General features: G+C 40.2%; 1 protein-coding gene across 2 annotated transcripts in view; it reads right to left on the bottom strand.

Annotated features, from left to right (window-relative positions):
* The window catches only part of LOC140560961 (inactive dipeptidyl peptidase 10-like), a 109,685-nt gene that overhangs the window by 12,390 nt on the left and 77,301 nt on the right, over positions 1-19,994 (bottom strand). For both annotated transcript variants that reach the window (XM_072685702.1, XM_072685703.1), the window contains exons 4-18: positions 16,008-16,102; positions 15,660-15,734; positions 11,181-11,233; positions 10,997-11,078; positions 10,194-10,314; positions 8,287-8,441; positions 7,564-7,661; positions 6,621-6,744; positions 6,289-6,327; positions 5,910-6,017; positions 4,245-4,336; positions 3,691-3,738; positions 2,661-2,782; positions 2,324-2,368; positions 1,015-1,113 (exon numbers count right to left, since the gene is read on the bottom strand). In XM_072685702.1, the coding sequence (XP_072541803.1) occupies positions 1,015-1,113; positions 2,324-2,368; positions 2,661-2,782; positions 3,691-3,738; positions 4,245-4,336; positions 5,910-6,017; positions 6,289-6,327; positions 6,621-6,744; positions 7,564-7,661; positions 8,287-8,441; positions 10,194-10,314; positions 10,997-11,078; positions 11,181-11,233; positions 15,660-15,734; positions 16,008-16,102 (1,356 nt within the window). The remainder of the gene's footprint in view (positions 1-1,014; positions 1,114-2,323; positions 2,369-2,660; positions 2,783-3,690; positions 3,739-4,244; positions 4,337-5,909; positions 6,018-6,288; positions 6,328-6,620; positions 6,745-7,563; positions 7,662-8,286; positions 8,442-10,193; positions 10,315-10,996; positions 11,079-11,180; positions 11,234-15,659; positions 15,735-16,007; positions 16,103-19,994) is intronic.

The raw sequence follows: 19,994 nt of genomic DNA, 5'->3' as shown, positions 1-19,994 counted from the left end.
CTTCTGGTCTAGATGAATGCCTCGCACTGCTTTATCATATTGTCATAATGTTTTCTTAATGATTTAAATGAACAGCTTCCCACTTTCTTCCTTGTCATCAACAAGCCTCTTATACAGATATTTCTATTCTCCACACATTACTTAAAGTTCTAATACAGGCATTGGTAACGGCTGATAATTCATTAGAACATTGAGTATTAGCCGATACTGATGCCGATGCCAATGCCAATATTAGAACCTAGTGTATCAGCCCGTACCAATACCAATACTGCCACTGAGTGTCCACCAGTACCAATACCAACACTTTCAGTATCGGACCAACAGCTGAATTTTAAATATTGTCCGATACCGATATTAATATTACAAACTTTGTGAATCAGTCGATACTAATGCCAATATTAGAACTTTGAGTGTCTACCAATACAGAGATTAGTACTGTAAGCGTCAGCTGATATCGATACCAATGGTATGATTTTCAATATTGGCCAATACCTATACTAATATTAGAACTTGAACTGATTCTCGTGAACTATTGACTAGAACTCCTGAGTATCAGCTAAGACTGGTACCTATATTAGAATTATGAGTGTCGGCTTTAAAGCTTTAAAGTTAGCTATTTTAAATTTTTTTGCTTAAGATGATTATCTAAAAGCAGGCTTACACTCTTAAATTAGACAAATGCTCTACTGCCCCAGAGGAACAAACTAACAAGCTAACGACGGAACATCACACAGTGTGAAAGTGTGCTATTCTTTTTTCACCCCTCTTTCTAATGTCCTGATTGTATCCTGCTGGTATTGGCCCACAACATATAGTATTTTTAAATGTTAAAAATATATGTTTTATATAAGAATGTTTATATATTTACTATCAGTAATGTTTATTATCTGTTTTATAAAACAGTCTTACACAGATGTTGCTGTGCAATGAACATTGTAGCAGATACGCCCTTATGGGTGAATAAACTGTGAAGCAGCATATCACTTTCATATCAAAATAAAATATTTCATTTACCAAAGCGGTCAGTCTGCAGGGTTTTATATTCGGTGAGCTGGATCCTTTTGTACCTTAGAGCAGCTTTGAGAAGTGAGTTGTTCTCCAGGATATAATAATCTGGGCAGAGAGACACAAAGTGAGACATCCAAACTGGTGGAGCGATCACAGAGCAGAGCAGAGTTTCACAATTGTCGCCTTCCTTGAAACACTGTTCTCCTCTTCCTGCAGCATGGCCACTCACTGTGATTCACTTACTGAGCCGATATGATGTGATCTATTTTACGCTATGACCAGAGTCATTTAGTTGCTGCCTGCCAACTACTGCACCAACCAGCTGCACAGATTTGGCCTCCAAGTGGGATCCCATCAAAATGAAAAAGGTGAGGTTCATAGAGGCCCTGTTGCCTTTTTAATCATTACACTGACAAAAACACCATTAACAAAAACAGGTCGTGGTGTACTGAGGGAGCACTGAGAGCACTTATATACACTAGGTTATATATGCAAATGGACAGGTAAAGGCTTTGGACACAGCAGAGGGGAAAAAAGCAAAACCACTCATTTTACCTTGTTTATTTTCTACACCCTGCAGTTCCCTGATGGACAGAGAAAGTTATTCTATGAAATATGGTTTAGTAAGGGATGTTATTGTCAAGGGTCAAGGCCACCTATCAAGTTATCAGCAATTATCAGTGATAATCATAAAATCAACAGGCCAACTTTCTTGTTTTTTGTCCTTTTGGAATGCATGAGTGCTCCAATTCATTATCTAACACTCCAGGCCTGGTTTAATTCACTCATTTACATACAGCAGTGATTTAAGATGAAAAGGGAAAATATTTCACAGCTTAAGCTGATGCTCCATAGCAGCTGTTACTTTATTTCAAAGATATTTTTAAATAGCAGAATTTGTGAGATCGGATCATGCCTTATGATAATTTTGGAGTTTGTGTGGCTTTTGCTTTGTGGTAGGAAGCCCCCCTCTGATGTGTGGATTGAGGGAAAGATGGTGTAAGGGGAGATATGGGGTGGGTGGAGGTTAGTGCAGACTTGTCATAGACAATGTAGAGATGAAATTTATAGGATGTTAGATTATGGAGGAGTGACTTTAGGCATGTTCCTTCTATGAAAATTTGTGCTTTGGAGCACTGATTTAGCTTGGAGCTCCGCAAACTGAAATGAGCAACCAAACTACAGCAGTAACAATGAGTTTCTAATCAAAATGTAATAATATGTTTTCTTCTGATTGATCACCACAGCCCAATTCTGTATAGGTGAGAGCGTTCAATTTGTTAAACACTTTAATACTAAAGGGGTAAACACTCACTGGCTGTGTTGAGTGTGTGGAGGATCACTGTAGGAGCTCCAGGTCCTAAACAGAGGAGATAAAAAAAAACATAAAATAACAGAGCTGAGTTCAAGCACAGTAATGCAGCTCAGAGATGTGCATGTACGTATATGTGTGTGTGTGCGTGTGTGTGTGTGTGTTATATGATTAAATATCTTGTAACTATGGGGACGTCTGTCCTTGTAGCTGCAGAGGGATGAAGTCGGTGACAAAGAGACTCTTTTCATGTTCACTAATACAGTTTGAAAAGGGCAACAGAGTCAAACAGTTTATGTGAGAGTGTGTGTGAGAGAGAAAGAGAGAGAGGGAGAGATACCTTTACAGAGCAGTATGACATGCTGATGTGTCGGGCTGAAGTCGGCACTGAAGAAAGTGCAGTGGGCTTTGTTCAGATCGCAGGTCAGACATCGCCGTGGAAACAGACCAACTGTGGACACGCTGAAGGAAGAAACAGGAATATCTTATATTAAACAAAGACAAAGACCATGAAAACAACAAAGACCATGAGAAGCTTTACCCTGTTTGTAGGCCCCCACCATTACTTTAATAGGCCCTAAAACCCTGAAGAACCTTGTGGTACGCCACAAAATCTGCTAAACTTAAAGGTTATACAGTAGCTTTTGCCTTTAGGATAAATAACAGGATCCAAATCGGAAATTATTATTATTACTTTTAGTTTTTCCCAATTTTCTCCCCCAAACAGTAGCATTTGCTTCAACTGAGTCACATAAAGCCAGCCATGGCATATTTTTCAAACTGCCACTAATGCAATGTCACTGGACAACCGAGCATTCTTGGAGAAGAGTGCTAATGGCCAAGTTTTGTTATATCAGCACTGGCTGGCATTGTGCAGAATTTGGAGACAGATAGCTATGGCATCAACAGTGATCAAGACCGCAATCCCACAATGATAACGCCAACGCTTAGACTACTGTCCCACTCCACAACTAAAAGCTATGTATCAGAATAGAACATAATCTTCACTCCACTTAAAAATGACTCCTGGTAATGTTATGTGGGCAGTGGTTTTCTCTGTGGTTAACGTACTTGGTTATTGATCACAGGGTTGTGGGTTTTATCTCTTGGTCTGCTAAGTTGCCACTGTTGGGCCTTTTATCTTATCTGGGGTGCCACAACAAGGCTGCCCTTGCAATCTAATCTTGGATTTCTTAATTTCACAATACACCACTGCTTAATATTGAAATACAGAAGAACACTGGAAGCGCATTGGAATCTTGATACAAAATTAAACTTACTATGGAATGTAAATACACAAATATATATTGCATAAAGCATTCATTCAAAAATTAAGAAAAAAAGAGAGAAGTATCAAAAGAGAACCTGACCTGAAGAGCTGTCGTCTTCTTGGTGAACCTTCAGTGCTTAAAAAATATCTGTGGGGTAATAAACAAGTCTGTACTCACAGAAAGACACAGTATTGCCCTAGCTCTTGATAAAGTTAAAGTTAGGCATTGTCTTAGGTTGGTTTTACCTGTATCCCTAAGCTCAGTGAAATCTGGAGAGGGCCACCTACAGCAGCAGTTGAAATACTGCTTCTTTATTAATCTCACTGACGCTTGAGAATTAAAGAATGTTGTATCATTAAGTAAAAACAAGATAAAATTGGATAATCAATTTTCTATTATCTTGACATGTTTTACTTATAACCCATTTTCTCCCAGACTAGTAGCAGGAATTCCTATTCTTGTATCTTTAATAAAAGTCTGTGTGTGTGTGTGTCACTGTTCATTATAGGGTGAATTACTGTAAGGTTGTCTAAAAATAAAGTTCACACAAGCTGTGATGGACTCACATGACTTCATAAAAATGTACAATCTCAGATTAGGGTGGAGCAAACCCCCAAAGTTCCGCATTAGGGTTAATTCACTTTATTACTCACATGGTTTGGGAGTTTTCATCGTAGGCTACAATCTCTGTCACTTCCCAGTTACCCGATGTCAAGTGCCGCACCTCGTTTTGATCAGCCCTAACCTGAGGAGAGACCACCACAAGAGTGAAAATGTCCATGCTTTAAGAAGAGGCTTCCTTTACTAATAACTCTAGCAAATCTATTAAGAACTTAGACTAATACATTGCATGCCTGCCCAAACAAAAGTAACACACAAAACCTAAAAGTAACATCGCTCTCCTAGAACTTTATCTGAGATCACCTGTCATCCATCTCTCTCTCTCCCTTTGTTTGTTTATGGAAAGAAAGACAAACTGTCTAAAGCATGAGTGACAAGACAAAAAACAGCTGAAGTTACTGTAGCCGACTGTAGACAATGTAGGAAATGTATGATTGACATTTGACAAGACAAAGAATTCTGCTAAAGAATTTAGAAGAATTAGACTTGCTTTTTAGTATCTGCTTTTCCAGTACACATACAAGACTTTTCAGGTCAGATCATAATTAAGACCAATTAAATATAGTCATTCCCATTAACTTAAGACCAATTAAATGAAACAATCCTCATTTTTATGCAGAGACTAAACACCAATTAAACGAGTACAGCTATGATTATAATACAAAAAGACCTTTCAAAACCTTTCACAAATAGTCATCCATCAAACTCACCTACAGTCATCCAAATGAACATATAGAGCATAGACACCCATCAAACTCACCCACAGTTATCCACATCAACATATAGAGAATAAACATCTATGGAATACACCCACAGTCCTCCACATCAACATATAGAGACTAAACACATATCAAATGAATGCATATAAATTTATTAAAGCATTCAAAACACCCATACTAATTACCCTGCAGACAAGGTCACCGATGCAGTAAACAACATACCTAAGAAGCAATCATCTCGGTAATATACAGTACTCTACCTACAGAGACGTCACCCTCACAGTAAACAGCAATGTACTGTTTTTAAAGAGTAACCTTGAGAGTGGCTCTATATTAGATATACACACAACAAATGAAACATACACATAACAGCACAGATTGCTGCTGTAAACCCCAACCTACTCACTAGTGAGCACAATGTAAACAACAACCATGCCAACAATGCTCTCTTCACAGCATACCTGCTCTGTATTGCACAAACCTGCATCCCTGTCTGACAAAGGGTTCTGGCCATGTGTACCCTTGTTTTAACCAAAGTGAGACATAGGCTGTCCTGAAACCAGACTCTTAATTTATTAAATCCATACCAAGTATAGTATTAACATGGTTAATGGCAAATTAATACATTCTAGGAATACTGTCATACAAAATCTTTGTATTTCCAAAATAGTAACTTTACAGGAGGAGGAAAAATCTTCTTAACTTCCAATGGAAGTCAATGCAAAATATTTTGAGGCATTTCTATTGGTCCAATCATCATAATTTTTTGATATAATGTAAATCTGTTGCCAGATTAAATTTTTGTAAAAACACAAGAGTTTTTGCACAAGAGTGACAATATGGTAGTGAAGAAAACTCCTCACCTATGTGTTTCATACATGCTAATAAGCACATCTCTAGCATGCAAAATTTGATAACTGGATTGTTTACCCTGTTGAACATTATGCAACAGAACTGATATATTTGAGACATTTGTACCTGGGTGGTGAACATGGCGATGTGGTGGAAATCTCCACGGCCACCCTGCTTTACTGGAACGGCCAGGAAGAAGCGGCTGCTGTCCTGTGAGAAGAAGGGCTCTTGGTTCTGCAGAGAAATAAAAACACACACTGTAGATAGACAAAAACATGCAGTGCTAAAGCATAACCCCAAGGTGCTGTTGTTCTAGAGCTACTGAACGCTTTTTAACTGAAGAGCTCTCCAACAGTCACACTCTTCAGAACAGGCAGCTGGGTTAAAGCAGATAGAGAGCGAGAGACACTCCATAATGTTACAGAGACAGAGAGAGAGAGAGAGAGAGAGAGAGAGAGAGAGAGAGAGAGAGAGAGAGAGAGAGAGGGAGAGAGAGAGATCTCACCTGTTTCGAGAGCCACAACTCAGATGTCTCCTCGTGTCTCTAAAAAACAAAAACACCTAATTACCTATGGGTATTAATATTAGTGTGTGTCAGTGATGGTGTGAGAACATTTGTATGGATGTAGTGTTTGTATCCAAAGTAGCTGGAGAGCATAGTGGATAACCCACTGATCTGCACACAGAAAATCAAAGGAAATGCCACTGCTATACATTCACATTTATGATATTTATCCAGAGCGGCTCTTATTGGGATAATGTGATGTGCTTGTGCAGGTAAGAAATCATCTGACAGTGGTGTTACTTACAAAGTGGTTTGTGTAAATGTGTGCAAACCTTAATGCAGGCTCCTGTAGTGGAGTCACACACGGTCAGGATGGAAACATTCTGAGCTCGATTCAACCACCTGACAGCAGTCTTAGTCTTACTTATCCACTTCACCATCACCACATAGTGCTCCCTAAACACAAACACACACACACATGCAGACAGTCAAACGAGCCAATATACCACAATTGAACAGTTGTGTGCTTCAATGGGCCCTTGAGCAATGTCATAGAAAAAACAACACAGTGTTTGTAATAGAGATCTGTGAGTGTGAAGAACCTTCTAAAGGTTCAAAAAATCTTCACTTGAAGTAAATGGTTCTTCACACTAAAACATCACTATTGACCCCCAAACAGGGTTCATCTAGATAAGGAAATAAATCAATAAAGACATTAAATTCAGCATCACCCACCAACAAAATCTGAGCCAATGGAAGTCAATGTAAAAAAGTTTCCAAGTAATTCACTAGTCCAAGTAATTTTGGAGATTTTCTGTTGGCCCATTCATTCTGAAATTCTGACACAATGTAAAGAGCAACTGCCAAATATAAATACAGCAAAAATTGAGATTCAAGGTATTTTTGTGTGTGACAGTGACCTAATACATGTATACTGTCTTTACCCACTGACACTACTTCCACCACTGTTTACTGAACAGGCACATTTGTCTATCTTGACATCATTTAGGACTTTCTTACAGATTCTCATTATTTTCTTCTATTATTACCCTGTGATTTTCTTGTCTTTTATAAAACATACTAGTGTATAATTATGTGGCTTTCTAATAACAACTGGCTTATACTGCACAGAACTGAACTGAACTGAGGGAAAAAAGAAGGATAGAAAGAAAAGTGAGAGAGAGAGTGGAAGCAAGCAAGAGAGAATATGCAGAATAGTGATATTTTTTTATATTCACAGATAATTTAACAATTTGCATGTGTAAGTACACACACCTGAGTTTCAGCCCGTCTGGGGGTGTGAGTTCCAGAGTGTGCGTTGGTCCGTACAGATTCACCACAAACAGTTTGACCATGGGGTTAGGCTGACCTGCCTTCAAACAAAACACACACACTATTACACAACACAGTCGCGCTAAACCTGATCATTATAGGCGATGACACTGGAATCACTGCTAATTAAGCACCTGGAGCACCTGTATATGTGTGTATGTATATGTGTGTGTGTGTGTTTGTCCACAGTGGTCTGGTAACATAAAGTTTTGACGTTATATGCTCATGTGTGTACACTGTAAATGTGTGGCAAGATTTCATTTACCTCACAATAACAGCAGCATCTGTATAGTGTGTACACTGTGTGCAAATGCATGAAAAGCATATAGTGTGTGTGTGTGTGTTTTTATCTGTGCACTGAAATTAATGCCTTGAATGTGTAATAACAAATTAGTGTGATTAGTATAATCAGTCAATTATCAATTATAATTAGTGTGATAGGGTGATTAGTTACAAAAACACTTCAACTTATACCAAAGTTATTGGATCAAGCACCATCATTACAGGGAACATCGCCAACTAATCCAAAGCTTAATGTCGGAGGGCTTTGTACCCCCTAGACTGCACATGGCATTGGGCAAGTGTGGCTGCTTTAGAGCATCCCATTCTATTGGCAATGCATGTAAATGTGTGTGTTGTGCATTTCAGTGTGTGTATGTGATTTACCTTAGGATATGGATATTGTTTGCCTTTGGGGTATGTGGCTCCTGTAAAGGTGGGCAAAACCATGTTGGGCACCAGACTGTCGTTCAGCACCAGGAACGCCAACCGCTCACCATCAGGAGACCACCAGTGAGCTACATGCGTATGGAGAATTTCCTCTACACACACACACACAGGTATGATGGCCATTGCTTGTTAGTGACTGAAGGGCGTATAATTAGATGATCTCAGATGATGATGAGGTGAATGGCGTTTTGATTAGGCATTTCATTAAGACTTTTGATGTGAGCTGTTGGGGTGTGTGTGTGTGTGTGCATGTCAGTCAGCTGGAGCTAGATCAGTATTATCTCTCTGAACAGACTCGTCTCCACAATTTAATTACAGAACATCAATGCATAAACTTTCACTCACAAATCTGCATACACTCATACACAGTCACATACAAACACACACACACACACAGCTTCAGATCTCTCACACTGATCTAATTCATTTTTAATCAATGTTTGGGGTAAACTGGCAATCTGTCTAATTTAATATTTGATTCAGATTTATTGCAGATGGATGGGAAAGGCAATTGCATCTTTCGAACCTTCTTTTTTCAGTTGCTTTTGTTGGATTTTTGCACTGTTGGACTGCACTGTTTCCACACAAAGCACCCCAGAAGTAATGGCAAATTAATTAGATAATAATATGACTGATGGAAAATAACTAATGGAAAATGGTTCTAACAAGCCTATACAATTAGACAGTGGTTGTCAACCTAGTTGTCTGAGGATCGTGAATTCTCCAGACGGGAAGGGTTCAGGATGGTTGTATTAAAGTATACAGGCCTGTAAGATATTTTTATGATCGCTTCTATATAATATCCCACATCAGTGATTTCACACTGTCACGAGATATTACATTAAAGTAACACTGTGGAAAATTGATATTTCTTGCTCCTGGGCTCCCCCTATAGTAGATATGTGTAATTTGCACTTTGAGCCACCACTAAAGCACATGTTTTTCTGGACGAGCTGAAAGATGCAGACTCACAGCTTTGAAGCTGTTATTTTAAGGTAAAAGCTCTGTTGCAGCATTGTGTCGGCCAAGAGGCTAATCAAACAGTAAATTATTCACCAACACCACTAAAAAGCACCAAATATGTTGTCTGTTTAGAATGGACATTTGTGAATATTGTTGTGGGTTTCAAGACTTAAAATAAACAGCTACTGTTATTACCTCCTAGGGTTTTTACAAAGCAAGATACTATAGTTTGGACAATTTAAGCTTAAAATCAAGCCTGTCCAATAAGAAAAATGCTTAAATTAACTGGTTAACTAAGATATACTGCTTTGAGAAATAGCCCCCTCACCTTGTGTATACTTGGAATGACACTGGAGGTAACAACATATTCCATTATACACTATATGGACCTGCTCATGCATTGTTTCTTCTGAAGTCAAGAGTATTTATATTTTTTAAAATGTCTAGGGAAGGCTTTCCACTAATATTGGAGCACTGCTGTGGGGATTTATTTTGCATTCCACAACAAGATAGTTCAGATTTTGGATTATCACCACCCCACCTAATCCCCAACTCCCCAACTTATTTCAAAAGTATTGGATGGAGCACCATCATTCCAGAGAAACTCCACAGCCCCTCTAGCACATACCTGGCATTAGACATGGGGCCAATAAGTCCATATTTATTTGCTCCAGAGAGTCCTATTCTATTGGCAATGCATCTCTACAGGGACTACATAAGGTGTATGTGTGTATTTCTATAGCTGTATTAGCAATGGGTGCAAAGTAGCTGAATGCATTCATTAGAAGGGGTATCCACAAACATTTGGACATATAGTGTTTATTGTGGGAGAGTGGGAAAGGGGTCACTAGCATTGGGCAAAACACTAAGAACATCCATACCTTCGTAGAGCCAGTCAGCGATGCCATTGTACACAACACCTTCCTTCCCCGACGAGGTCAATCTGAGGGAGTTACTCCTCACGTCCGACTGGTAGTATATATTATTCTCAAAGATATACACCTGCGCACACAGAAGGGTTCAGAAAGGATCAGTGCTCATGATAAAAGCTTAGCAGAGTATCAGTGCATGAGCTGCTGTGAACAGCAGGGCGGTACGCCTCCCGCCCTGCAGGCTGACTGCTCTGTATGATGCCGCTTCTTCAATGCTGTAACACACCTGATTCAACTCATCAGCTAATTAGCAAACGCTTCAACCTGCAGTGAAAGCACAAGACTGTGCAGAGCGGTGGGCCCCCGGGGGACTGAAGCTGAAAAACCCCTATGAGACAGTAGTATTGAGTACAAGCTGCTTTTCCATCTGAAGGTCATCCTAACATACTGTAGCAAAGCTCTGATAGTATCTGACTCTCTGCAGCTCTGGCTTCCTGCAGGGTCCTCAAATTGCCTCATATTAAAAAGTAACTCACAGGGTAAAGAAAAAAAATAAAACAGAACAGATGCCTGAGAATCTCTGGAGAAAGTCATAAGCCTGAGCCTGAGGGAAAAAGCATGTCTCATGGCTTTCTTATGCAGACAGAACTACAATTAAATTAGTCTGCCTCTTATAAAATGTGTGGGCATTAGCTCAGGCAGCTCCTGAACATTGAGGTAAATGGAAAATAACTACTATAAATGCATGTTGTAATGAGTGATAAGTATTAGGGAACTTCAAGAAGCAAGGAAAATTTCAGATTTTCGCTTACCAGCTGCTGTCCTTGCACCCCCCATGCAGCGTGCTGCAACCTGGAGTTAAGCACCTCCGGAGGGTCCAGCTCCCACACCTCCCTGTAATGCACATACACAAACAACCACAGCGCATATAGAAATGTATGCTACTACTATTCCTGTTCTTTATGCAACTAAAGTACTAAAAGCTGCATCCATTACCTGGTGTGGATGTTGTAGATGATGTAGGAGGCAGTGTAGGAGTGCCTATACACCTGAAACAATAAATAAGGCAGGAGAGAGTTTTACAACTGGAGAACATCATCACTTTACAACATGAGTCAGCAACTGGAGAAGATTCTTCAACTCCAAAACAAAGATTAATGTGAACTGTATATCCAAAAGTTTGTAGACACCTGCTTATCCACTGCTTCTTCTGATTTCAGTATTAAGAGTTTAAATGAGTTTGCCCCCCTTTGCTGAAGCAGAAACAGTCCCTGCTCTTCTAGAAAGGCTTGACACTACATGTCAGAACATCGCTGTGCTCACATTCAGCCACAAGAGCTTTGGTGGGTACTGATGTTAGAGCTTCTGTTCTGGATTTGGTTCAAAAACACCACTCCAATGAATCTCAAGAGATACTGGATGGAGCTCTATCACTCCAGAGGACACAAGTCTACTGCTCCACAGCCCAGTCCTGGGGGCTTTTTAGCCCTCTAGTTGACATTTAGCTTTGGGCATGTTGACCTTAGGCCTGTGTACAGCTGCTCCAGAGCGCCCATACTAAACAGTGCTTTTCTGTGGAGATTTTCTACAAGCTGTGTGTGTGCGCACAATTGGACATGTATGTTAGAAACTAGTGCACCTTAAAGTATCTATAGGAGTGTGCTATACTTTTGGACATACACAGACCAGCCATAACATTAGCACCACTGAGAAGTGAAGTGAAAAACACTGATTATCTTCTACAGTGGCATCTGCCAATGGGTGGACATGTTAGGCAGCAAGTGAACAGTCAGTTCTTGAAGGTGATTTATTTAATAGTTAGTCCGTACCTGCCAAAAGTGATGTAGGGCCTAAAGAATCCACTGCTAACATGGTGGCAGATACCACAGGACACTTTCAGAGGTCTTATAGAGTCTATGCCTTGAATAGTCAGACTTCTTGTCGTGGTACAACATTTACATTTACATTTATGACATTTATCTGACGCTCTTATCCAGAGCGACTTACAAGGTTACTCGTATTACAGGGGTGGGCCAATGTAGTGTTAGGAGTCTTGCCCAAGGACTCTTATTGGTGTAGTGCAGCATAGTCACCCAGATCGGGAATCGAACCCCAGTCTCCCACATGGTATGGTATCTCACTGGCAGGTTGTGGTGTTATCTGTTGCGCCACACCAACCAACAAGGGGTATGATGTTATGTTATGACTGATTGAAGTATAGTGTTAGATTCTAGATAGACACTTGAATACTGTTTCAATTATTCAGATCAGTAAAGCCTTTTATATAGTCAAATGTATCCTTTCCTCTCCTCTAACCCACCTGATTCAGGTATAGGAGTGCTTGTTTTGGTTTATAATTAGGTGGTGAATAGAATCAGATGTGCTGCTGTGGGGTAAAGCACTAAATGGTGCAGCGCAGCAGTCGCCTAGATTTGCAAAGTGCTGTGGTAAAGGATCAAAGGGAACAGCCTGAATGGCATCTACTGGCTTCACAGCATCTTGGTAAAGATGAATTACAGGCAGCACATCGCCAGCAGCAGACAGCTTGATCAGTCTCTCTCTCTCTCTCTCTCTCTCTCTCACACTAACACACACTCACATGCAAGCACACACACACACAGTTACATGTTCACTCAGACATAAGTGATACAAAAATCCATGATCTATTATGCAAGACTACAGCAGACTGTCTCGCTTACTGAGAGACTGAGCAATGATTGGCTACTGCACTACTGCATGGGCTCAGATCAGAGAGCCCAGAGCTCCTTCATGAGGTCAGATCATGGCAGGGGAGCATGGCTAGACTTATCTCCAGCCACAGATACTACTAACATTACTATTGCAGTGAGTGAGAGAGAGAGAGAGAGAGTAAGAGAGAGAGACTAACAGTGCTGTGTGGGTGTTTTGGTTGGGAATACACAGCTGTAGAAAGAATAGGGAACTAGAATAGGTGCTGACTGATCTATTGTACAGCGACTTATCATTACAGCCCATTGAAAAGCCCTCAGAAATCAAGGATCGCTGTGGTGTAATAGTCTTTTTTTCAGTGGCCCCTGATATCACAAAATACAGGAATGAGTCCTGTCTTTTTTCTTGCCAGCTCCTGATTTAAGCAACTGTCATCAACCATGAGTTCAACAAGAACTACTGTTGTCATCGAAGCAGCCCCAAAGTAGTCAAAGTAGTCTGGGCATCCAAAAGGGGTGCAACAAGCATTCTGCCATGGAGCATTAACACACTCCCAGTATAACCCACACGAGCACTTTCAATATCCTACATCACACTCCCATCTTAACCAACACGAGCACTTTCAATATCCTATAACACACTCCCAGTTTAACCCACACCAGCCCGTTCAATATCCTACAACACACTCCCAGCTTAACCCACACAAGCACATTTAATATCCTACAACACACTCCCAGTTTAACCCACACCAGCACCTTCAATATCCTACAACACACTCCCAGTTTAACCCACACCAGCACGTTCAATATCCTACAACACACTCCCAGCTTAACCCACACCAGCACATTCAATATCTTACAACACACTCCCAGTTTAACCCACACCAGCACGTTCAATATCCTACAACACACTCCCAGCTTAACCCACACCAGCACGTTCAATATCCTACAACACACTCCCAGTTTAACCCACACCAGCCCGTTCAATATCCTACAACACACTCCCAGCTTAACCCACACAAGCACATTTAATATCCTACAACACACTCCCAGTTTAACCCACACCAGCACCTTCAATATCCTACAACACACTCCCAGTTTAACCCACACCAGCACGTTCAATATCCTACAACACACTCCCAGTTTAACCCACACCAGCACATTTAATATCCTACAACACACTCCCAGTTTAACCCACACCAGCACGTTCAATATCCTACAACACACTCCCAGTTTAACCCACACCAGCACGTTCAATATCCTACAACACACTCCCAGCTTAACCCACACAAGCACATTTAATATCCTACAACACACTCCCAGTTTAACCCACACAAGCACATTTAATATCCTACAACACACTCCCAGTTTAACCCACACCAGCACATTTAATATCCTACAACACACTCCCAGTTTAACCCACACCAGCACGTTCAATATCCTACAACACACTTCCAGTTTAACCCACACCAGCACATTTAATATCCTACAACACACTCCCAGTTTAACCCACACCAGCACCTTCAATATCCTACAACACACTCCCAGTTTAACCCACACCAGCACATTCAATATCCTACAACACACTTCCAGTTTAACCCACACAAGCAGATTTAATATCCTACAACACACTCCCAGTTTAACCCACACCAGAACATTTAATATACTACAACACACTCCCAGTTTAACCCACACCAGCACATTTAATATCCTACAACACACTCCCAGTTTAACCCACACCAGTCTGACACAGGGAAGATGCTTCTGTTACCCACTGAGCTACACCAACTGTTTAATATCACACAAAGGGCTCTAGTTTCCCAGTTCTATGGTCATTAGAAGGTCATAGATTAGTTCAGAACTCACTTCCTCTTTGAAATGTGATGTAAATATCAACTCCTTGTAATTTCAGTCTTGAGAACTGAAATAAATCTTGAGCTAAATGAGTTAATTCACCCCTAGTGTTTAATCTAGCTTTCTGAAAAGCCTGACTTCAAACAAAAGACTCTCACAATCAGCAGAAGGATTTATAAGCGGACTCACACACTTTTAAGAGCATTACAGAATTATTAGTGGGTTGTGAGCTGCCGAGTTTCTCTGAATGGATGAAGGTGTTTATCAGATTATCCACTACTGTAACAAGATTAAAGTATGTAATCCTGCAGGAGTTTAGCTTGCATCTCCCTCCCTCTCTCTTTCTCGTGTTGGGCATCTTCTAATTAAAAGGAAAAGAGCTGTTGGTGTAGGTCTTTGTCTTTTACTGTGTGTGTTTGCTTCATTCCTAACTGTGTAACATAATTGCAGTCTTGTATTCTGTTGCTGGAATATTGGCCAACTAAACTATCAAACCCAAACTATGCTGGTCAAGAGGTAGGCCGGACAACTCTTTTTGGCAAAATTTACCAGTCAAAACCAACTCTGAATGTACTGAGTATGAATTACTTTGGGGGGACAATTTCTTCCCCTTCCAGTATTAAAGGGGATACATCCCCTCCGTCCCCATTCAATTTTCAGATACGGTTGAATATAATGAATGGTTATTGCGATGTGTGTGGTCTTTTTGCTTTTGCAATAAAAATACAATTTCTAAATGAAATTAATTACATAACCAATTTACTAAATACTATCATTAAATGACTATATATCAAAAGTACAGCAAAATGACAGTACAAGTAGAAGGGTTAAACAGTGGCTTGCTAATCGATTTCATTCAATTAATAAACTTCATTCACTGATGCTTCAAATAAATTCGAACAATCCCATCACAGTATATCAAACATATACATACCTGTTTAACATCATAGGCAAACAGCACATACTTCATATCCGGGCTTATCGAGTACTTTGTGGCTTTAAAAGCAACCTAGAAGCAAAAAAATAACATTAAATTATTCATCTATCTGATGATCCACATGGAATAAAAGGCATCTCTATGTACATGTTGCTTTCTGAATGTGACCTCATTTAAACTTCTGCAGTTTACAGTGTGGAGATAAACCGCTCTGCTCCAGTCAATTATAAACCTTTGCGAATAGAAAGGTTACTGTGTCCCTGAACCCTGAAGGCCGTGCACAGATACGTCTGCTGGCTGGGCATGTTCTGATCCTAAATTTTAGATGAAAACCACTTCACTCACAAATGTGCTGTTCTTCAGGACAATCTCCGTCTCATTAGTGAGAATGTTGAACCTAATGACATGGCCATTGCGGTTCCTGTAGATGACTTCAGATTCTGGGGGAGAGAAAGAGAGAGAGAAAAAGAAAGATAGAGAGAGTTGGTAAGCAAGTAGTTTTGTTCAATGAAATCTTCGCCCATGGGAGAACTGGACAGGTCAAGTGAGAGCAGCTTTGAAAACCCACAGTTCTTCCCTATGTTTATTCTGTTTTTACTGTAGTTTAATCGCTACTCATACAAGGAAACCCAATCAAAACCAAAAGCTCCTTTTACAGCAGGACTCTACAGGACATGCCATTAGAATGCTCTCATGCCAGATGGCTTCCCATTAAGACCTTGAACTGATTCAGCAGAATTAAACACAGATAACTGAAACTCGCTAAGAAATAAAGTGCTTTCAAGTAAAATACTTTCTTACTAAACTCACCCCTCGCAAATAGAGTTTCAAGTACAATATAATTGACTGAGTGATGAAGACAGACGGCAATGCAAGGTAAGGCACCACTTGTAATAAGACCCTGCATCCTGCATTCTTACAGCTGGCTAGCCCGTACACAACAATGTGTAAAAGAAATATCTCCCATGAATATCTACCAAGAAACCGATCATCAGATTTGTCAGTGTACCAACAGTGTGCCATCCAATATGCACGGTATTAACATCGGTGCTTCTGCACTAATCTGATGTAAGCTGCCCTCAGATTGTCCTTTCCGTCTTAAGCCACACTCACTGTGGTTTATAATTTACTTTTTTTTTTCCCAATATTTCATAGTTGTTAGCTAGCTTTAGGGAAAATGTTCTTTAGAGTGATGAAATACACTATGGCCAAAAGTATTGGGACACCTGCTCATTCATTGTTACTTTCCAAAATCAAGAGTTGATCCCGCTTTTGAGCATTAGTGAGGTCAGGATCATCACTCCACCACATTCCCAATCCATCCCTGGCTTTAAGCAAAGAGCAAGTTAAAGCTCAGTTTTTGTAATTTACTGGTTGACAACCTCTGCCAAAGATCTCCTCCGTAATGGCGTGTTTGTCGGCAGAAGTTAGCCAGTTTACTTTAAAACAGGCCAGAAAACAACCCTGGGGTCCTTCAGGAGATTGTGTGCTAGCCTATATTACGGTGTGTAAGAAACACGGATGGCAGGACAATTTTTTGTTAGCAGTATACTGAATCAACCGTCATACTGCCCAGCACTTACTTTTCCTTTTATACTGATTGCTAAATAATGCTTCTTCCAATACTTCCTTGTAGTCTCTTGTAGCCTTTTAAGGGTAATTCTGCCATCATCACTGTCAATCATAGGCATCTTTTATACGGAAAGAAAAATTATTGCTTTTTTTCTTCAATCAATGGTAAACTCACTGGATATATGCATCGCATCCAATATGAAAAAAAAAGCAGAGGCGGTTTTGCTGTGGGTATGAGAGTGTGAATGTTAGTTGTAAATGTGTATGTTTCAATGTTGTAAAAAGATCCATATGGACAGAAATGTGCACACTCGCTTAGCATTCACACATCGTGCCCACTGTACACCTATTGGGGGGAAAAACAGGAGTTTTCCTGCTTACTGTAAACTGCTTGCTGAGCACTGAACAATGAAATGAACTTGGGATTGGAAGGTTAAATTATGTGCATGGACAGGCTCATGGAAAAATAAGGGTTTGGGACAGTGGTATACTTAGAGGAAGTATATCTCAATGGACATCAAACACACACACTGTAGCACACACGCACACACACAACCCTTTAAACCCCAGCCCAAATGGAGTGCATGCGTGCTTACAGTATGCATGCTTGCTGCCACATGAATTTTTTATTGTTCTCCACTAAGTTTCAAACTCAGCTGAAGCTGAAAGCACAGCGTCTCCAGTGCAGGTCACATCAGGACTGACTGTGTGTGTGTGAGCATGTGTGTGCGCACACACGTGCAGATGGAGCTGTACAGCTTCCTGTGCTTCGAAACTCACTTTTGTTGAAAGGACTATATTGCAGGCAGAGCCGCAGTCAATAAATTGCATCCTGGCACAGGAGGAGTTTTGCTTGTTCAGGTGTTCAAGGACAGCAAGCAGCAAAGAGAAGAGCACACAAAGTGCAGATGGTCCAATGCCTCAAATTCACATTCATCACAATGCTGCTGCTCTGCTGCTGCTGCTGCTGTTAGACATGTACAGAAGTGTTCCCAAACACTGCAGAGAGTTCTTGGCCTTTAAGCTTTGTAGACAATACGATATTCAAAACATCTTAGAAAAAGAATTAATCACAGATCATTACACAAAGAGTACCGCTACATCTCCCTTTGCCCTTTAAGTCCAAGTGTTTCTTTTTCCAGCAGCACAGCACTGTGACACTAAACACCACTAGCTTTCACATTCATTTAGCAAAAGCTTAGACATGTCAAGAGAGAACTGAAAAGGCCTCCATAGAATGAATACAAATCACACACTGGTTCCATCTATAGTCTAGTGAACATATATTATAACAAGAGCTACTTTGCCATAGACTAATGACCCTCGGGACTGACTGCCTGCTTATTTGCACTGAGAAATAGTAGCCTTTCAAAATTGCTAAATGCTGGGTCTGTCATGTAGAACGTAGCTCAGTCAGCTAAGATAGAGTGCGTGCAAGAGCTAAATAGGTTTTAAATAAAGGTGCCTATATGAAGCAATGCCACAGAAAAAGCACAATTGGGTGGTTTTTAAAATGAATATTCCAGCATTTTGATTACTGTTCGGATGAGGAAGAGAATATTTAAACTGTTGACTCAAAATGCACTTATAATTAGGGGTGTCCCGAGAAGGTTTTGTAGGTTATTTGAGTGTTTGTATAAAAAACACAGCCACACTGTTCAGAGAAGATGAGCTGCTAATTAAAAGGGTCAAATCTCTTTCTTTTTAGTAGAGAATTCTCTTAAAATGACTGTTTCAGAGTGTGTTTAATATAGTATAATCCAGTCTGACTCTCCTCCCTGACCAATCAGTTCCAAGTTTCTTTAAAACACTGCAGTTAACACATTTTGTGTGTGTGTGTGTATGTGTGTATAGTGGCATACACTCCAGACTGGTATCTGTTTGTTGACTACTGATGTGAAATAAGTGTTGTATAATGATTAGGGTTTCTATAGCGTGTGTGTATTAGCGTTAGCGCTGGCTTCCACTAAATGCATTTGCTTGGTTATGTTGGTTGGTTGAGTAGATTTCACTAGCTAAGTTTCTCCAACACCACTCAAACAGAGTTGAAGTCTAAGTGAAGGCTGCTGCCACCTGGTATTCGAAAGCTTGTCGTCAAAAGTTGACTATACAGATGTATCATGACTTGCGGACATATGAAACATGATGCAACAAAATATTTCCTTTTAAAACATTCACATAAAATGTACATCATTCCACTTAATGCACAATTCAGTCCATTCAAAGAATCTCTGCTCAACGGGACAGCAGTCAATGAGGTAACAGCTGAGAAATGCAGTCGAGGCCTTGAGACACGGCTTGTGCAGGTGGGAAAAAAACAGCCATGTCACTGGTGAGGGGACTCCTTATGTAAGTGGCATCCCAGCTTACACCAACATTTACAAAGCGATCAATTCATACAGAGTGGTCAGGCATTTAACCCTTTCACAAGTGAGTTCTGGCTCTTTAAGCTCTGGAGTGTCAGTGTTACACAGCAACATAGCTGTAAGATCCTCTGCAGATCAGTGGGGGAATCAATAGGCTGTAACTGTGCAGACAGGTACCTTTTATTATAATAACCATAATAATGGATAATAATAATTTTTGGACATTGAAACTCTACCTTAAAATAGCAGTACAGTTACACTGTGGAAGCTGAAACTTCTGCTCTTGAAATGGAACAGAAACAGCAAGCAACTTCAGCCTCGTTGGTGCCGCCGTGTTTCTTTACTGTGTCATCAATCAGCAAATATAACTGTTAAATAAGTTAAATATACATTA

Source organism: Salminus brasiliensis, chromosome 8 (genome assembly GCF_030463535.1).
Source record: "Salminus brasiliensis chromosome 8, fSalBra1.hap2, whole genome shotgun sequence".
NCBI lineage: Eukaryota > Metazoa > Chordata > Actinopteri > Characiformes > Bryconidae > Salminus > Salminus brasiliensis.
The sequence above is the reverse complement of the archived record's forward strand: the minus strand, read 5'-3'. Positions and strand labels throughout refer to the sequence as shown.